At 51.2% G+C, this 16,836-nt stretch overlaps 1 protein-coding gene across 2 annotated transcripts; it reads left to right on the top strand.

The window, feature by feature from the left end:
* The first annotated feature begins 9,549 nt into the window (after nucleotides 1–9,549).
* Nucleotides 9,550–16,836, top strand: KRT3 (keratin 3). 2 transcript variants are annotated; one of them, XM_030322689.1, is made up of 11 exons: nucleotides 9,550–9,729; nucleotides 10,313–10,439; nucleotides 11,244–11,345; nucleotides 12,384–12,604; nucleotides 13,144–13,204; nucleotides 13,554–13,649; nucleotides 13,928–14,092; nucleotides 14,516–14,641; nucleotides 14,973–15,193; nucleotides 15,590–15,624; nucleotides 16,118–16,836. In XM_030322689.1, exons 2-11 carry the CDS (start codon nucleotides 10,398–10,400, stop codon nucleotides 16,465–16,467), a joined length of 1,419 nt encoding a protein of 472 aa, XP_030178549.1. In that variant the 5' UTR covers nucleotides 9,550–9,729; nucleotides 10,313–10,397; the 3' UTR covers nucleotides 16,468–16,836. The 2 variants fall into 2 exon arrangements, with proteins under 2 accessions (XP_030178549.1, XP_030178548.1); XM_030322688.1 differs by having other exon boundaries at nucleotides 10,694–11,345.

The raw sequence follows: 16,836 nt of genomic DNA, 5'->3' as shown, positions 1-16,836 counted from the left end.
TGGACTGCCAGGCAATTCATTCAGACTCCAGTCCCCCCAGCACAGTGCCCATGGGGCCCTTCTGCATGCAGACAGAAGGGCACACGGGTTGCCCAGGGCCTGTCCCTGCCCAAGTGGCCTTCACACAGACCTGGAGGTGGGCTCAGGGCAGCATGGGCAGGCAACAAAGCATTAATCTCAGGGGCTTGTGCTCCCTGGGCTGGAAAGGCTGGTCCTTCTTCAGCCCCGCCCTAATCTCCCCTTTGTCTTGGGGCTCACCCCCATGTGTCAGACCAGGAAGTCTTTGACTTCTTCCCACCACTGAGCCCCTCCCCTGGGAACATGCTGAATTGGCTCTTTTCTAAGTTCCTGGAGCTGGGAGGAGGAGTCAAAGGTTAGCAGTAAGAGAGGGACTTCTCAAGTTCACCCACCAGGAAGGTTCGGGTTGTGATGGGCCACCCTGAGGAGCTGGGGGCAGATTACCGAATTTCTCATACCCGCTGAGCAAGTCAAGTGTGGGACTAGCCAGCCTGAGTGGCACCGCTAGGCCTCCAGGGCCTCTTTAGTTGGATATAATGGTTTACACAGGAAACTCAGGTCAAGTGCATGTGTGTCTTTGAATAAATGTGTTTCTGCAGGAAAGTGGTTATGTGAGTTTGTTTGTGTTTCATTTCTATAAAGAAGACTCCTGGTTCACCTACAAGAAGAAAAGCATTCCTGTTGGTCTCTGTTACCAGAACAATCCAGGGGAGTGGATCCTGGCCATGAGCCATAGGTCTGGAGCTGGCTGGCTATTGAAAGGGGATTATTATTTGTGGGGAAAGCCCAACTCTGAGATGATAGGCACCGCTCTTCTCTTAGATCTTTGAACTGGATCTGGCCAGCTCTTTGTGTTCAGGGAGCTATGGAGACACAGACTGTATTACTTACCCTTTGGAAGGCCCTGCAGTCTCCACACCCTCCCCCCACCCCCAAATGCTTTAACGTGAGGAGTACTAAAACCACTTCTCACATTGTAATGGCCCAAATGTGGGTTGGCAGATGTTTAACTCATTATATTTGGTTCATCTGCCTTGACCCCCACTCTTCAGGCTCTTGACCTCCAGCCTTGGCTGCAACCTCACTGGTGGTTTGGCTCAGGCTCCAGGCTCACAAGCAATGACCTTATTTGCATAGATCCCTCCCCCTTTGCCAAGACCCTCTGCTCTGAGTCCAGCCCTCCCAGTTTCAGAAAATTCTTGCCAACACTTCTGAAGTCTTCCTGCCTTGTTGCTAGTAAAACTGAAGGATATAACAGAGAGGGATTTATTTAGTGTTGCCCCCTTGTGGGATTTTGGTCTTGCCTGCTATGGGGACTCAGGTTTTGGATTCTAGGACCAGAGGACCTCAGAATAAGGCAGGTCCACTGCCATGTCTTGAGTGATGGTCAAGGTTTAATGAGACAGTGATCTAGGGAAATAACTAAGGGAGCTGTGTCCTCCTTTGTTAGCCCTTGAGGCAAGGGAATAGTGGGTCCAGCCAGGGCAAAGAGAAGGAGCAAGCTGAAGGAAGAAGCCATTTTAGCACCTGTTCCACTCTTTTGCTGTTTGAAGGTAGAGACTTAACAGTCATCTTTCTATCCCATGGAAAGAAGGCTGGGAGTGTAGGACCATGGCCATGAAGGGTCTTGGTGGGAGCCCCAGGACTCAGGCTTGTTGCTGCCCATGGTTTCTTGCATCTGTGGGGTTTTTACTTGAAGTGCTGTGGATTTGGTCCTCAAAAATTCAAAGGAGAAGCTAGATGAGCTAGGAAGAGGTTTTGGGGAGAAAGAGTTTGGATTGCCATTTGCCATTCACCTGTCCGTCATCCACCATCCATCCATCTACTGTCTATCCATCTGTCCATCCAACCATCCACCCATCCATGCACCCATTTATTAGCTTTTCAATTTTCTAGGGCAAGGACTGTGTTTATTCATTTTGATATTTCAAGGCCAGTGTGCTTGTCACATAGTAGATATTTCACAAATGTTGGTTTAATGAACCAATGTGAGTTGGTTTAATGAATGGATGTCCTAGGCAATGTTCTAATAAGAATTAGACGATTCTTTCAAGGAGTTTTCAATCAGGGTAATAATGTCTAGATAAAAACATGCACATATATAACCTGGAAGAGATGAAGAGGGAACTCTGGGCCACCTGCTTTTGGGGTGTGGCCTTCAGGCCCAGGGTGTGCTTTGGATTCACATCTGGGAAGTGCCACATGTGCACCTCTCTCCCCTTCAGGCAGCTGTAATGCTAAACCTTGGCCCTGCTCTGCCTCCTTTCCCACTCTTGTTTACTGTGAGCAAACGTTCTGGGGCCCAGCAGGTTTGTCGTCACTCCCTTATTTCCTGGTAGAATCGTCTTTCCCCTAGCGACATCCATTCCTTCGATATTTGCTGCGTGCTTTCCTTATGCTGGGTGCTGTCTCCTTGAACTAATTACATAGTATCCTGTGGTCCCCTTATTTCCCACCGTGATAGCACCCTCTGCCTGGTGTCCAACTGGATTCCCTCAAAGCTGCAGCAGAGAGGAGAGCCCTGCTTTTCAAATCATTGCCCGGAAAAATACATTTAAATTTCCTGTTAAATTTCTCTTTCCCAGGTTAAATGATCACTTGACCTTCCCCCCCCGCCTCTTTTAGTTTTTGTTTCAGGCAATTTATTTCATAACTTCCTAAGTTGTTTTTGGAATCTCCCACGGAGGACAAGATGGGATTTCTGCTACTGACAATCTCCAGTTTGAGAAGCGTACTGGACAAACACGATTCAGCACAAACATGGTGGAGAGCTCCTATCACTCAGGACAATCTTGCTTAGATAAAGCATTATTGAGGGCGAGCCTCCCTCTCGGTTTTATTGTCTTTTTTATCTTCTCTGTAAGTCTGCTTTGCGGCCATTGTTCTTTCAGTTTATTCTTACAGCGGGACGTGGAAGTGAGTTTTTTAAAATCAGGATGCAAGTTTCTGTCTTGGAAGGTAAAGAAGGTGAAATGGGTCTCAACACAGTCTGCCTTGACCTCATAACCTACTCTCTACACAGCTGCCAGACTCATCCTTTTACAAGTCACCTCACGTCGGGGCACCTGGGTGGCTGTCAGTTAAACGTCCAACTTCGGCTCAGGTCATGATCCTGCAGTCAGCGGGTTCGAGGCCTGAGTTGGGCTGTGCGGACAGCTCAGAGCCTGGAGTCTGCTTCAGATTCTGTGTCACCCTCTCTCTGACCCTCCCCTGCTCACGCTCTGTCTCTCTTTCCTGAAACCCTTCAGTGACATCTCCTCTCACCTCTTCCCTCATTCTGCTTCAGCTCTGCTGGCTCCATGCCGTTCCTCAAATGCTCCCCATTCTCCTGCCTCAGCCTCAGGGCCTTTGCACTTGTGGTTCTCTCTGCCCAGGACACCCTTTACTCACATGTTTGCATGTCTTGTTCCTTCACTGTGTTCGGATTATCCGCTCAGGTCCCCTTAGACCACTCTCTATGAGATAGCACCCCTTGTCATGTCTACCCCCCTTTCCTGCTGTATTTACTTGGTAGTGCCTTCCACTCCCTGACAAACATGTATTTATTTCTTTATTGTCTGTTTCCCACTGGCATTGTGGACTCTAGAAGAGTGGGGACTCATCTATTGTGTCCACTATTGCTTTCCTGGTGCCTAGAATGATGCTTGGTAAATAGTTAAGTGCTCAATAAGTATTCATTTTATAAGTAGACAGAGCCCAGGAAGGCTGATTAGAGCTGATGTTTGCATCTGTGGAAGAAGAAGGATATTAAGTCAAGAATATGATGGAGAACGCAGGGTGCTTGGGTCCTTGCTAGAGCAATTAATTCACTGAATTAACCTGTGAATGTTCCAGAGCAACAGAAGGGGCCCTACCTATTCTCACATTAGGACAGAAGCACATCTCAAAGTGACACACAATGACAAATGGAAAATAATAGTGACTGTTTCCTGAGTACTCAGTATGTGTAGGTAGCATCCTTAGAGTTTGCCATGCATTATTTAATTCAATGCTTGCGACAACTGTGGAAGATTAATTTGCTATTATTATCATCTTACAGAGGAGGAAACTAAGGCTTGGAGAAGCTTAGTAACTTGCCCAAGAACACAAGTGAGAAGCAGAGCCAGGATTCAAGCCCAGGACTGCCTGGTTTACCTGGGCAAAGCCCCTATCTTATCTCCAGGTGGGACCCACATGAGCCAACAGTTAAAGAAAGGGACAGAACCTTAACCTGCAGTGAAAGAAGCACAGCGTCCACATCACAGACAGTGAGGGTCCTCCTAGGGGTTTTGCCACACACCACGTCACCCCTGAGCATTATATCTTCATTAGGCACTGTGATTTTAAGAGTCTCGTGGACAGAATGAAGAGTCCTGGAAGGCACGTGCACAGAAAGAAGACTGGGAGGAGGGTCTGGGTGTACTGAACCTAGAGAACAGCTTCTGGAAATTCAACAGCATTTTCTAATATTGGAATAGTCGTTGTGCAGAAGTCAGGGAGCTTTGTGTGTATTACTCGGGAGGGTCAGACAAGAGCGAAGTCATGTCAGTTCAGTTCACATCTGTTGAAGGCCGGATGGGACCAGATGCTGATGGACACAAAGGCAGGGAGGGCTGGCAGTGACAGCACGCAGAGGGGAGTGGTCCCGCGGGGAGCTCCGGCAGGGGACAGTGAGCCCTGTGTAACGGACAGTGGAAGAGGCTGATCGGTAGGAGTTTGAGAACTGGGGCTTAAAGATCTCAGGTGGTTGTTGGGTTACTGCCAGGGTTCTGACCCTCCAAATGCACACACGTGTCCGTAGACTGAATAAATCAAATGTCTTTCACACACGTGTGTTACCCTTTTGAAATGTAGGCGAGTATAAAAGGCAATTTTAATGTTTATTTATTTTGAGGGAGAGAGGCAGAGTTGAATTCATAGTAAAAATAGATGTTCTCAAATGACCCTGAAAGGACAGAGTCTAACCTACGTGAAGGTCAATATAATTTTTAAAAAATGTTTATTTATTCTTGAGAGAGAGAGAGAGAGACAGAGCGTGAGTGGGGAGGGATCAGAGAGAGGGAGACACAGAATCCGAAGCAGGCTCCAGGCTCTGAGTTGTCAGCAGAGAGCCTAACGTGGGGCTTGAACTCATGAACCGCGAGATCATGACCTGAGCTGAAGTTGGACGCTTAACCAACTGAGCCGCCCAGGTGCCCCTGTCAATATAATTTTTAATGTCAAAAGGGGCCTTCAGATCTGGAGATGGGTGGGTGCCGTGGTGGTATGGTGGTCAGGTGGGTGAGACCCCTGCCAACCCCAACTTCACTGATTCCATGAAGAAGAGGTAGGCTCCTACTGGAGTAGAGGGCATTGAAGCTAGAGCCAAGAAGAACTTCCTCAGCTCAGGGTGATGGCTTGCTGGCCTGGGAAGACCAGAAGATTTGATGAACAGCCTTCCATGGGGATCCCAAAGAGCAAAGAGAGGCTGCAGGGAAGTGAGGGGACCACCTGGAGGCAGAGGAGTCCTCTGGCTGGCTTCCTGGGTGCAGCACCCTATGAGGATCTGATTTTATACACTGTAACACAGTGAGTCACTCATTTATCTAGGGAGAAAGAACCTAGGGTATTTAGTTAAGCTTCAAATAATCCAGGTGTTCAGGGTGAGTGTAAACCAACAAGTGTTTTCTCCAAATATTTTTTGGGTCCCCAGGTCCAGAGGGCTGGGCTGGACCATCATAAATTTCAACTTGGGATTGCTTCCTCCCCTGGCATCACCTGTATCACTCATGACTCTCCAATCAGAATTGACGTTCTAGTCATACTAAGGCACTCCCAATCCCTGGTTTACTTCCGGTTCCCTCGTGAGCGATGTCCGCTCTGAAACCCTGGCTGTAGAGTAAGAATAGATTAAGCCCTTCCTCTCACTCCTTCTGCCCCTGGCTGGGGAGGTCCCAGCTCTAGTACTAGGTGATGACTGTGGTGGCTGTGGCTTTGCTTCTCAAAGATTCTTCTCCAAGCTAATTCCCTCTGGAGGAATGGCAAGTATGGCTCAGGATCAGCGGGCTCTGGTCATGGCTGCCCCCAGTGGGGGGCAGTTGGGGATCTTGATTCACTGGGAGTTTCAGAATCCCAAGGATCCATTCCCTAGACTTCAGGGCTGGCACCTGGCCATGCAGCAGCCTTGTTCTGTCTGGCACAAAAGGCAGGCCTTCCATCCGTTCCGCCTTCCAGGTCTATCTCATCACTGAATTGATCAAGGCTCATGCTTGCAAATATGAGCATCCATTCTGTCTTATGTAAACTGAAAATAATATATGAAAGGACATTATTGCTCGTTTGCTCTCTGGGAGCTGGGTAGCTTGGAACCATGCACAGCCGCACCTGGAGGCATCTCTGGTGACAACAGTGTGACCACTGTTGCTGCACCGATGATGCCTGAGGCAAAACGACAACATCCCACCTCTGCCCATGGAGGCCCAGATGTCTCCATCATTGCACCCTCCAAGAAGCTAAACTGTTCTGTCTGTCCATGGCTGTCTCCTTACATTGTCTATATCAGAATCCGAAATCTCACGAGGGTCTACCTCATTGGAACACTGTAGGTCACAGTCCTGGCTTCCAGGTGCAAAGCAATTTGGGAATGTGTTTTCTGGATTTTGTCCTAGGAAGGTGGGGATCACAATGTGGGAAATGACTGAAACGTAGGAAAGGTGTTCACAGATGTTGCGTGGTCACAAATGACAAAAGTCCACCACGGTCTCCATTTTCTGAATCCAGCTGTGCTTGTTTTCAACACTGAGCCTTGGCTCATGACCTCCTGGGATGAAATGCTTTTCCTTCTGTCTAATCCTGCCTTCCTTGAAAGCTCTGGCCCATGTCTCTTCAGGAAGCCTTCCCATGCGACTCTGTTTTTTCTGACTCTTCATGCCCTCAGAGCACTCATTACACAGCACGTAGTTTTACAGTCTTGCTTTGTTTGGCTTGCCTAGACTGTGAGCTCTTTGAAAACCATTCTCTCTGTCACATGGCGACTGAGGAGTCAAGGCTCAGTAAACACTTCTCATATTTGTTCACTGGTTTCTCTTTGGTAGGCTGGCAGCTGAAGTCCGCTTCCCCTCACCCCAGGTCATAGAGTTGATATCTATCTAGCTATCTATCGGGCCACAAACTGTGCTCACATCCCCCGTAGGGCCGCCATGGATAAGTGCAAATGGACTCATCATTTTATGGGGCCGGTTCTTTGACGGGTGCGGAAGCTGAAATTCTCTGCGTGGGTTGCAAACACAAACAGTTAACAATAATAGTGAACACCGCTTGAACTCAGGTAGTGTGCTAGGTACTTTCCAGGCATGACAATGACCTTATGAGAGAGGTATCATTAAAAACTTAATTTTTTCGATAAGGAAACTGAGGCACAGAGAACCTGCTCATGGATGTGCCATGACAAAGCTGAGATTTAAACACTGGGCCTGTGTACACCTGAACTAATATGACATTGTACGTCAGTTATATCTCATTAAAAAAAAAAAAATCAAACAACTGGGTCTATTTGGCCTCAAAGTGCACACTCTTTAATATTAAGAAAAAGAAATATGGCCTAATTTTTTTTGTGATATGCAGCTTTGGTCATGGTTAGTCATGGGGTGGGGCTGGCCCAACTCTGGGTTTGGTTCATTCTTTAAAGTCTAGTTCTTCGGAGGGAGCCAAGTGGAGGAGCATGTCTGTGTGCGGCCACGCTCTGGGCCGTGGGCTCACTTCACATGTCATTAAGCCTTGGGCAACAGCTCTGGAAGGTCAGGGATCTAGTTCAGACCTGCTAGAGAGGAAATCCCAGTACTGGGCAGGGGGCAGATTGTAGGACCTCAAATGCCCAGTCAACTTCAAGCTGATTCTGTGATTGATTGATTCTTTTTAAAATTTTAAATTTTTAAAAGATTTAAAAAATTTAAAGTATAATTGACATACAGTATTATATTCATGTGCAACATAGTGTACAACATAGTGATTCCAAAATTACATACATTACAAAACGCTCAGCACGATAAGTGTAATTACCACCTGTCACCGTAAAAAGGCTTGCAAGACTATTGACTTCACAGGCCCCAGGCTCATTTATTTGATAACTGGAAGTTCATATCTCTTAATCCCCTTCACCTGTTTTGTTCATCCCCCCACCCCTCTGATTGAGTGATTGTTCTTTTTTTCCTTTTTTAGGATGACCACTTTTAAAAACATTTTTTTCTTTACATTTATTTATTTTTGATAGACAGAGAGACAGAGCACAAGTGGGGGAGGGGCAGAGAGAGAAGGAGACACAGAATCTAAAGCAGGCTCCAGGCTTTGAGCTGTCAGCATAGAGCCCAACGTGGGGCTCGAACCCACAAATCGCGAGATCATGACCTGAGCCGAAGTCGGACGCTTAACTGACTGAGCCACCCAGGTGCCCCTAGGATGACCACTTTTTAAAAAAGTTTTTATTTTAATTCTAGTAGAGTTAACATACAGTTAACAGATGTACAATATAGTGATCCAACTATTCCATACCTCCCCCAGTGCTCATACCGACAAGTACGTGCCTTAATTGATTGAGTGGTTCCTGATTGATTTATCAGTGATTCTTGATACTGTGATTCTACAACATTTTTTCCATTGGAAAAGAGGCGACACTCATTTTGCATGTATATTTTCTTAAGCTGTACACCAAATTTGAGGTGTCCAGATTCCTCATGTTGAGATGATCTCAATTAACTTGGGGTACCTCACGTAATGGGATTTGAATTCTTTTTTAGAAAGTTTATTTATTTTGAGAGAGAGAGAGAGAGAGTGCGAGTATGTGAGCAGGAGAGGGGCAGAAAGAGAGGGAGAGAGAATCCCAAGCAGGTTCTGTGCTGTCAGCACAGAGCCCAATGCGGGGCTTGATTTCACGAGCTGTGAGATCATGACCTGAGCCAAAATCAAGAGTCAGGTGCTTAACTGACTGAGCCACTCAGGCACCCCATGAACCCATTTTTGACCAGTTTTATTTGGTTGTAATCCAGGAAAGGCTTAATTTATTCATTAATTCATCAGTTAATTGATTGACTCATTCAACCAAACAATTTTTTTATCAGCACCTGTTATTGGCAAAGCACTGTGCTAAGAACGAAGGGATCCAGTACATTACCAAGACTATAAACTCCCGGAAAGCTTACGGCTTTATTCTGGGGAAGGGGCCAAGAGGATGCATAGCCTGTGGGCAACAAATGGGCGAGAGAAGGACAAAATAGGAGAACCAGGTCACTGAAGAAAATTTCATTTCCTCTGCACTCGGGCCATTCCCAGCCCCACCCAGCATTGAAACATCCCCTGTCCTTTCCTCCTTTTTCCTAATCTGAGACAGCTGCTGCCAAGGCTGCATAGGTTACACCCTTAGCAGGGCCTAACGTGCAGCAGACTGAACGAAAAAAGGCCTGTCCTGGAGAGATAAGCGGCTAATTTGGCAGGAAGGCTTTCCTCTTGGACAAGCCAAGCCCAGTACCTAAGCCTCTGAAAAACACCAGGCTGGCAGTTCTCAGGCTTTTGGAGTCAGACACGTATGGCAGTGCTGGGGCCCTGCCAGGTCTGTTTTCCCGAGGCCGGGGGTGGGGTATGGATGCTGAGGCCACAGACTTCTAGGAGCACAGCCCCTCAGCCCGAGGAGCGGTCTCACAGGGGATCCATGTATTTTGTTCACCAATGAGTCTCTGTACCTTGCACAGTGCCGGGCACGAGGTAGGCCATCTGTACCTATTTGTTGAATTGGTGGTAGAACTGGTGTTTGAATCTCTAGTCCTCTGGGTCTTGGGCTGAAACCAGAGAAGTGCCCAACATGTGGGGAGCAAGAAAGGAAGCTTTAGAGCTACACCAAAATGTGGAATAGTGTATGGTTCCTCTGGGAAGTTTTCAAAACAAACAAACGAGCAAACCAATAAACATTTCTCATACTGAATGTTGCTACCGGCTCATCAAAGCGCATAGGTGTTTACTGCCCCTTTTCTCAGAAAACAGTCATGAATCCCAATACCTCTGTCTCCTGAACTACAGCCTGGGATGGGCGGCAGGGGGTGGGGAGGCAGGAGGCAGAGTTTTCAGGGATCTGAGCTTTGTTTCCAGAAAGGGAGGCAGGGAGGTCATCCTTTCACCCCAAATCCAGCACAGAGTGGGGCACTCCATGACCATGTGTTGTCTGTGGAGTGAACTGAGTCACCCCTTCTGTTGAGATACTTCCCTTGAGTGCTTGGGTGGGCTTCATTGTTTCCACTACCCAGACAACCAGAACGTCCCCCACCCACCTTTCACTCCATTCTTGTCACAGCTGAGGGCAGACAAATGGCCGTTGGGCACCTGGCAAGGAGGAGTGTGCCTCTTGGGTCCTGTCAGACAAAGCTAAGGAGGTGGCCATGCCCAAGCATGGGGCAGTGCCGGGAGCCACCCCCTGCCAGGTAAGCCTGCCACCTTAGCATTTTTACCATTTCAGATTATTTTCAAGGTGTGTTTAGTAGCCTGGAACAAACTTATTGCCTTGGAGGCAAACCCAACCCATGACTATTTGGGATTAATTATCTCTCCTTCGTTTGAGCCCAGCAACCTCCTTGATGTATATAAAGGGATTTATTTTGCACAGGCCTTCAGTGCCCTTCCCTCTTCCTCTGACTCTCAGTGTCCTGCTTAACTCTGGTACTTTTCCTTCACCAAGCTCCCTCACCATGAGCAGACAAGTCAGCAAGACATCTGGCGGCGGCGGCCAGGGCTTCTCGGGTCGCTCTGCCGTGGTCTCAGGAAGCAGCAGGATGAGCTGTGTGGCCCGCTCGGGGGGAGCCAGCGGAGGGGCCTGCGGGTTCCGGGGTGGGGCGGGTGGCTTTGGCAGTCGCAGCCTCTACAGCCTGGGTGGCAACAAGAGCATCTCCATCAGCGTGGCCGGTGGCTCCCGGGCTGGTGGCTTTGGGGGAGGGCGTAGCAGCTGTGGCAGTGGCTTTGGGGGTGGCTATGGAGGTGGCTTTGGTGGTGGCTTTGGTGGTGGCAGAGGAATGGGAGGTGGCTTTGGAGGGGCTGGTGGCTTTGGAGGGGCTGGTGGCTTTGGAGGGGCTGGTGGCTTTGGAGGGCCCAGTGGCTTTGGAGGGGCTGGTGGCTTTGGAGGGCCCAGTGGCTTTGGAGGGCCTGGTGGCTTTGGAGGGCCCGGTGGCTTTGGTCCTGGTGGCTTCCCTGGGGGAATCCAGGAAGTGACTGTGAACCAGAGCCTCCTGCAGCCCCTCAATGTGGAGATCGACCCCCAGATTGGGCAAGTAAAGACCCAGGAGCGCGAGCAGATCAAGACCCTCAACAACAAGTTCGCTTCCTTCATCGACAAGGTGATGAAACTCTGACCGGGCCCCCATTTCCAGGCTGGGACTTTGAGTTTAACATTTAGGATCAATCTTGGATGAGCCAGGCTGGAGGGAGATGGTTAGGAAGAGTCTAGGATCTTGGAAGATGTTCGGGGCTGATGAGTTTGCTGACACGGTCACCTGAGTAGGAAAGACAATGGGCTCCTTTTTGGACCTGGACATCCTAAGTCCTACCTGTCTGGCTCCCTGCTCAAGCCTCCCGCCTATTGCCTTATCTATGCCCAGGCTGGCAGCATTGGGAACACATGGAAAGAGCCATGGCTACTGGCAGGAAAGGGTCTGACCCAGGAGTGGGCGTTTATCAGACATGAGGCTTCCCAGGAGACCTGTTCCCTCCACGCTGCTGTGCCGGGCAAAGGAGACACATGCCCTGGAGAAGGGATTAGAGGGGCTTACCTGGAAACTTTAGTCTCAACAGGGCTGCAGAGGAGCTAGCAACCAGTCTGCACCCCTAACTGACCAGGTCAGAAGGAGAAGGGTGCTTGGTGTCCCCCAGACCAGGGTAGCTCACAGCTGTGGGCTCTCTCCTGTGGTGCTGATTGAGGCATTTCAATCCGTATCAGCTCCCAGTGATTCACATCCTTTGAAGGGCTGAGCGTCAGCAAGGCTTTAGGTAGGAAGAATGCCGCTGAGGCTCAAGCACATTTCTGCAGAGTGTACTGTCATTTTGGACCTTGAGATAGAGTCACGAAGTCCCCGGGGAACACCGAGGGGTCATCTTTGCCATTCTGCTTCTGGACAGGGGCTACTTCCAGATTCCCCACCCATTTCTCCTCCTTCTGTAACTTTCCAAAGTGGTGCTGGATCTTTAACGGCCTGACCAGAGCGGCCGTCCGCCCGTAGCCTCTCCAGCTACTGCAGAAGCCTAGCTTCGCATCCCTTCTGGGCCTCTGTGCCGGGGGATGGGGGGATTCAGAGGCTCAGTCCCACCTGAGCCGGGGCCCCTCTGCTCCTCTGCCACAAGTGTTGCCTGATGCGGCTTCCCCCCACGACGCGCGGCAGGTGCGGTTCCTGGAGCAGCAGAACAAGGTCCTGGAGACCAAGTGGAACCTGCTCCAGCAGCAGGGCACAAATTCCATCACGGGCACCAGCAACCTGGAGCCCCTTTTTGAGACCTACATCAACAACCAGCGGAGCTACTTGGACAGCATCCTGGGGGAGAGGGGCCGCCTGGACTCGGAGCTGAGGAATATGCAGGACCTGGTGGAGGACTTCAAGAAGAAGTGAGTGACAGAGACAGGAGTGCGGCAGCCCTGTGTCAGAGCCCCGGCCCTTACTGCTTTCCTCCCACCCGCTGGCAGTGGTGCCAATGAGCTCATCTTCCTCTCCTGACCTTCGCAGAGGGCAGCTCGATTCGCTGGGCTCCCCACTCGCCCTCCTTCCCCAGGGACGAGTAAAGTCATGGCAAGTGGGATGAGTTTAGGGCTGAGGAAGCACTTCCTCATGATCCCGGCTGGGGAAGATTCGGGTTCTAGGATCTGAAGATTGCCGGGACAACTCAGGGCATGCTGACTGACGGTCCGGTTTCCTTGGGACCGAGGGGTTTCCCAGGAGGTGGGACTTCCAGTGCTAAAACCAGGCCAGTGTGCTTGGACAGACTGGAGTGGCTGGTCCTCCTAGCTAATAAGGGGCGAGTAAAGAGGGTGTGTTCAGCTAAGAGGGGCAGCAGAGGGATGGAGAGATGAACTTTCAGAGTTTCAGACAAAAGTGTTTATGACTACCTCGAAACCCAAACTCAGCTATTTCTTTTTAACCCTTACAGATATGAAGATGAAATCAATAAACGTACAGCTGCTGAGAATGAATTTGTGACCCTGAAGAAGGTAAGGCTGTGTGTGGGGTTCCCGGGGCTTGTGGACACGCACGGGTTTCCAGCTGAGCTGGGGGAACCTTCCCACTCCACTGCCACAGAGCTGCCGAGTTCCGGCAGTTGGAGCAAAAAAACAGAAGCCAGGTGCATCATAGTCTGGAAAGATCCCCAAGAGTCAGTTCATTGGTTTTTCATTTTTGAGTAACCATCCCAGTGAGACATGAGTCACTCCTTCACGTGGAGACCAGTCTCGGACAAGGGCCGGTCAATCACCAGCCTGTCCTGACCCTTTCCTGTGGCACGTGCAGTTTGTTGTTTGTTCCTTGTGGGGAATGAAGCCTTAATGCTTCTGTCTTTCTCAGGACGTGGACACCGCCTACATGAACAAGGTGGAGCTTCAGGCCAAAGTAGATGCCTTAATGGATGAAATCAACTTCCTGACGACCCTCTATGACATGGTGACGTTTCCTACTAAGAGGGGAGCCAGGGAGGGTGAGATATTCTCAGAGGCTGGGCTGCTTTGGTATCTAGGGCCCAGGAAGACTGAGCCTAGAGATAGGGCTGGCCCCTTGTTGGGGTTCCACAGGATGGACAATAGACACGGGTTCTCTGAGGGGCTGGGGGGGCAGGGTGGGGCAGATGCACATTCAGAACTGAGCTGGAGAATGGGTCTATTGTTCAGGAGTCTCTCTGCAAGACTCTGCTTGAGAAGTAACAGGCCCCTCTGTGTTGGTAGGAGCTGTCCCAGATGCAGAGCCACGTCAGCGACACCTCCGTGGTCCTGTCCATGGACAACAACCGCAGCCTGGACCTGGACAGCATCATCGCTGAGGTCAAGGCCCAGTATGAGGACATTGCCCAGAGGAGCAAGGCGGAGGCCGAGGCCCTGTACCAGACGAAGGTGGGAGCTAGGCACCTCCCAGAGGATCCCTTGAGGGTCTCAGGGAGGCTGTGGCCTGTGGGGACTGCTGGGTGGTGGGTCCCTGGTGGTCACTGGGTGGACCCCTCTCGCTTCTGCCCTCTGGAGACATCCTTCTAATGGCTGTTTGGCTATCCCTGGAGGAAGGTGGTTCCACTGTCCCTTGCCAGGCCACATGGGACTGGTTCTAGCTTGTTCAGAGACTGCAGGGTAGGGGAATTCCTACCACGGTGACCCAGATATTCTCTTCCCTGCTGCCACAGAAGTGTCCCTGCTGAAATAGGGTTCAATGTCATTTTAACAAATGCTTACTAAGCACCTCAAGGTTGGGTGGGTGATGTTAGGGATAGAGAAACAAGTCAGGCAAAGCTGCGTTAACACCCGATCTTCCCTTCTGTTCTCCAGCTTGGGGAGCTGCAGACCACGGCCGGCAGGCATGGAGATGACCTGAAGAACACCAAGAGTGAGATCTCTGAGCTCAACAGAATGATCCAGAGGCTGCGGGCCGAGATCGAGAATGTTAAGAAGCAGGTGGGAGGGCAATGCATATAGGCGCCTGGATGGACCAGTGGGGAGTGGGGCTGGGATCTCAGGACTCCTAGTCTGGAATGGACTGCTGGGGTCATCTCAGGCAGCATTGACCTCCGGCAAGTTCAAAGACTGAGCCAGTCCAGATGGCTGGTAATCCATGGGGAAAATATCTCCATAGATGAGGAAAAGATAGAGGTATTGGGGAGAGGGGGATGTTGCCTGGCTTTCAGATGCTTGCTATGGGGTAAGCCATGGTAAGACTCAGAGAGCCTGGGACCCTCCTGCTAGGCTCATCTCTTCCCCTGCCTCCCCCCCTGCCCCCATCCCCCAGAACGCCAACCTGCAGGTGGCCATCACCGAAGCTGAGCAGCGTGGGGAGCTGGCCCTCAAGGATGCCAATGCCAAGCTCCAAGAGCTACAGGCCGCCCTGCAGCAGGCCAAAGATGACCTGGCCCGGCTGCTGAAGGACTACCAGGAGCTGATGAACGTGAAGCTGGCCCTGGACGTGGAGATCGCCACCTACCGCAAGCTGCTGGAGGGCGAGGAGTGCAGGTGGGGCTTCCAATTCACTCTCCCTACCTTTCCTGACCTGGCGCACATGCTGAGGGTCAGATGAGTGACTAAGTGAATGGGAATGGAGGCCTTTTGTATATAGAGAGGACCCATCATTGTCAGTAGGCCCTGAAGAGGCCTTCACCCGCCCACTCTCTCCATAGATGGCCAAAGTGCACTCACGACCAAGGGCGCACAGGGGTTCTGAATGAAACAGAATCTTTGGTCAGGGAGGCAGGTGCCTTTTCTGGCTGGCATCCCTCTGTGGACAAGGCTAGGGTACTGCTCTGCTTGGCTTCTGAATTCAGTTCAGGTTGCAATTCATCACCTTCATCCATGAAAAATTGCTGGTTATTTGCTTTGTGACAGAGCTATTTCTCTGGCTTTGTCCTGTAGGATGTCTGGAGAGTGCCAGAGTGCTGTGAGCATCTGTAAGTAGCCAGAATAACCATGACCGTGAGAACCGAATCTGAAATACCTGCAATCACACAGGGCAGTAGCACCTTATTTAAAAAAAAATTTTTTTTTTTTTCTATGGAAGTTGGAGAGGTTTTCCGTGGGCAGAAGGGGCAGCAGACCTGCTTCTGTAATTATTTTGGGTTCAGGGCACTATTAATAGATGTCTATGGGATGGGGAGTATGCAGTAGGGAGCCTATTCATGGGAGGAGAAATTCTGGATCATCTCCAGCGTGGGGGGCGGGGCATCAAGAGTTGACCACGAGTAGAAGGAACTATTGGGAGAATTCATAACCACTTAGCACTATGGGATGAGCACCCTATGCCATTAGAACGTGTCACAATGATCAACCGGTGCAAAGCTGCCTTGGTCGCCTCCCCGTCATCCCGGGCCCCGTGGGTCATTAATTATGATACAGCTAGGAGGGCGAGGGGCGCTGATCGTGGTTCTGTCCTCTCCCCGGCAGCGGTGGTCAGCGGCGGCGGCGCTGCAGGTGGTTACGGCGGCGGCTACGGCGGCGGCTTCGGCGGCGGCTTCGGCGGCGGCTTCGGCCGGGCAGGCGGCGGAGGCGGCGGCAGCGGCAGCGGCAGCGGCTTCAGCTTCGGCGGCGGCAGCGGCATCGGCATTGGCAGCGGCAGCGGCAGCGGCATCGGCGGCAGCGGTTTCGGCTTCGGCGGCGGCAGCGGCAGCGGCATCGGAGGCAGCGGCTTCGGCTCCGGAGCTCGCTGCGGGGTCAGTGGCGGAGGCTTCAGCTCGGGCAGCAGCCGGGGCGGCAGCGTCAAGTTCTCCCAGTCTTCGCAGCGCTTCTCCAGATAAACACCGCGCGCCGCAGCGCCTCGCGCCCCCAGCCAGCCCCTGCTCCCCGCCCATGTCAGCGACATCCTCAGTGCCACCCCCCATTCCTGACCCCAGCCCACCCTCCCGGGGCCCGCTCTCTGGGGGCTGGAAGACCCGGGGCACTGGATCCTCCATCCAGACTCCTGGCCGAGCGCTGCCGTGAGAATTTCAGGCGCCCTCTCGGGCTCCGGTCTGTGCCTGTGATTGTCCACGTGTGGCCTCAGCCACCGCCTTCTCCTGCCCTTGGGGTCCCCCCGCCCCTGGTGGAATGGTCACCACTGCTGATGTATATAACACAGGGACCCCTCTGCCAACCGTTCTGTCGCCAATAAAGTGCATTGTGTTTCA

Source organism: Lynx canadensis, chromosome B4, assembly GCF_007474595.2.
Source record: "Lynx canadensis isolate LIC74 chromosome B4, mLynCan4.pri.v2, whole genome shotgun sequence".
Taxonomy (NCBI): domain Eukaryota; kingdom Metazoa; phylum Chordata; class Mammalia; order Carnivora; family Felidae; genus Lynx; species Lynx canadensis.
The sequence above is the reverse complement of the archived record's forward strand: the minus strand, read 5'-3'. Positions and strand labels throughout refer to the sequence as shown.